General features: G+C 36.7%; 1 protein-coding gene across 1 annotated transcript; it reads left to right on the forward strand.

Annotated features, from left to right (window-relative positions):
- On the forward strand, nt 1-1,261 carry LOC125679234 (uncharacterized). Its single transcript, XM_048918278.2, has 3 exons — nt 1-214; nt 507-650; nt 1,020-1,261. Exons 1-3 carry the CDS (start codon nt 1-3, stop codon nt 1,193-1,195), a joined length of 534 nt encoding a protein of 177 aa, XP_048774235.2. The 3' UTR covers nt 1,196-1,261.
- Nucleotides 1,262-1,877: the final 616 nt, after the last annotated feature.

Raw genomic sequence — 1,877 nt, forward strand, 5'->3', positions numbered from 1 at the left:
ATGTTGATGCGGGCCATCACAGTAGCCTATCTGTGTTTTGCGTTGATTGTCTTATGTTTGATTATACATATAACTGTTTTCAGTGTACCCACCTGGGTGTACTACAAGGATAGCGTTTCCACGTCGTATTTTGGACTTTGGACTCTGTGTACGGGGATGGTTGGGAAGGTGACCTGTGTCCCCACCAGTGGACATCCATCCTTTTCCGGTCAAGGTACCTAATTGAAATACTCAGCTTGTTTAATTAATGACTTTATAGTCAATTTCCATTGTAACAAAACTGTAAAACTCCTGAAATGAAAAATGTTTTTAAGGTAACATAATATATGTATTTCTTTAACCCCCCCCCCCCTTCAGTAGAACTACATTTCTTCAATGTTCATACGGAGATACATGTTTTGAGAAAGAAATTGTCATGGATAAATATATGAGTTTTCACCCTTTGGTCAATTAGATTCGTCAAGGAGATGATGGGAAAAAATCAGTATAAACTGTTAACATTACAGATTGGTTTCGCGCTGTACAAGCTCTGGAATGTCTCGGTTTAATAGCGATCATTTCCGCCAACGTCTGCAGTTTCATCTCAATATTTCTGGTAACGGCTGAACGTCTACTCAATCTAGCCACGGTCATATTGATGAATGTTGCGGGTATGTATTCAGTGAATTTATTTACAAATATGTACAGAAGGTAGCATGAACAATAAAAAATAATGTGAATTTTGATGCAGTTGTCGTCTGGGCATGATACGACCCTCTCATCGTGCTTATTAAAATCTCATTTATAAACACTTTGTCAGTTGATTTAAATTATCAATTATCATAAGCATTGTAGGACTTCCCTTTGGATATTTAGGGCTACGAAGTTTTTAAATAAATGTTTTAACTGATTTTTGCGGAGTTAAGTCTTCGCGTTGTTATATGATATAAACTTTCTAAATTAATCCAATGAAAATAACTAGAAAGAGAAATCCGATAAATGATGTAACTACATGTATATCCTATTCTTGTTTCTTGTAGCTGTGTTCATCCTGATCGGTTCCATTATATTTGGTGTGCGGGTGAATTCCATCCCCTCTACCGTCGTGTTAGCAGAATACCTTTACGTTCCGTATGGTTTTAATATTGTTGGTGGAGCTCTTTGTTCCGTTGCAGGGATGTGTATGCTTGCTTACAAATCAACATTTAGCTACTGATTGCCGCCCATATTATGTGGGGACATTTTCAACACAAGGTATTGAGAGGTGAAGAGATTTCCATGCATGCACTGCTACATGTATATAAACAGATATACGCGCTGCGTGTGGAGATTAATTTCAGTTCATTTGAACATGTTACTGGTTAAAATCAAAGATCAATGAAGATACGTGAAGTTATCTCGAGTTATTTCTCATTTCGACAGAAGGTGACGCATTATCCTAGTGAGAATACATGCACTATACTGCAATAATAATGATTCATGAATGCGTCTTCATTGATTATCAAGACAACTCGTATAGAACTGAATACTGAATGGATACTATTTTAGAATTATCTTTTATGAAACCAGGAAACTTTACCGTCTGCTTGTAACATTGGTAAAGTGATACGTGATCACTACTTGCTACCCAATCGCAGATCATAAGAACATCGATACAATGTAACAAACAAAGGTAGATTTTTAATTAGTCCCCTATTGTACTTTAGGTTTCCACTCCGTCATTCTGTCTGTCCGCCCAGCAAATCAGATTTCCGCACTTTTTTCTCAATGTTCATGCAGATATTTATTTGATCTTTGGGTACATTGCTTTGCCAAAACAAGTTACAGATCAAATTTCATTTTTTCCGGGTCAAGTCTTTCTACCTCAATAGTAGTTGATATCCAACCATTCCTATCCT

The sequence above is a fragment of the Ostrea edulis genome, chromosome 2, assembly GCF_947568905.1.
Source record: "Ostrea edulis chromosome 2, xbOstEdul1.1, whole genome shotgun sequence".
NCBI classification, from domain to species: domain Eukaryota; kingdom Metazoa; phylum Mollusca; class Bivalvia; order Ostreida; family Ostreidae; genus Ostrea; species Ostrea edulis.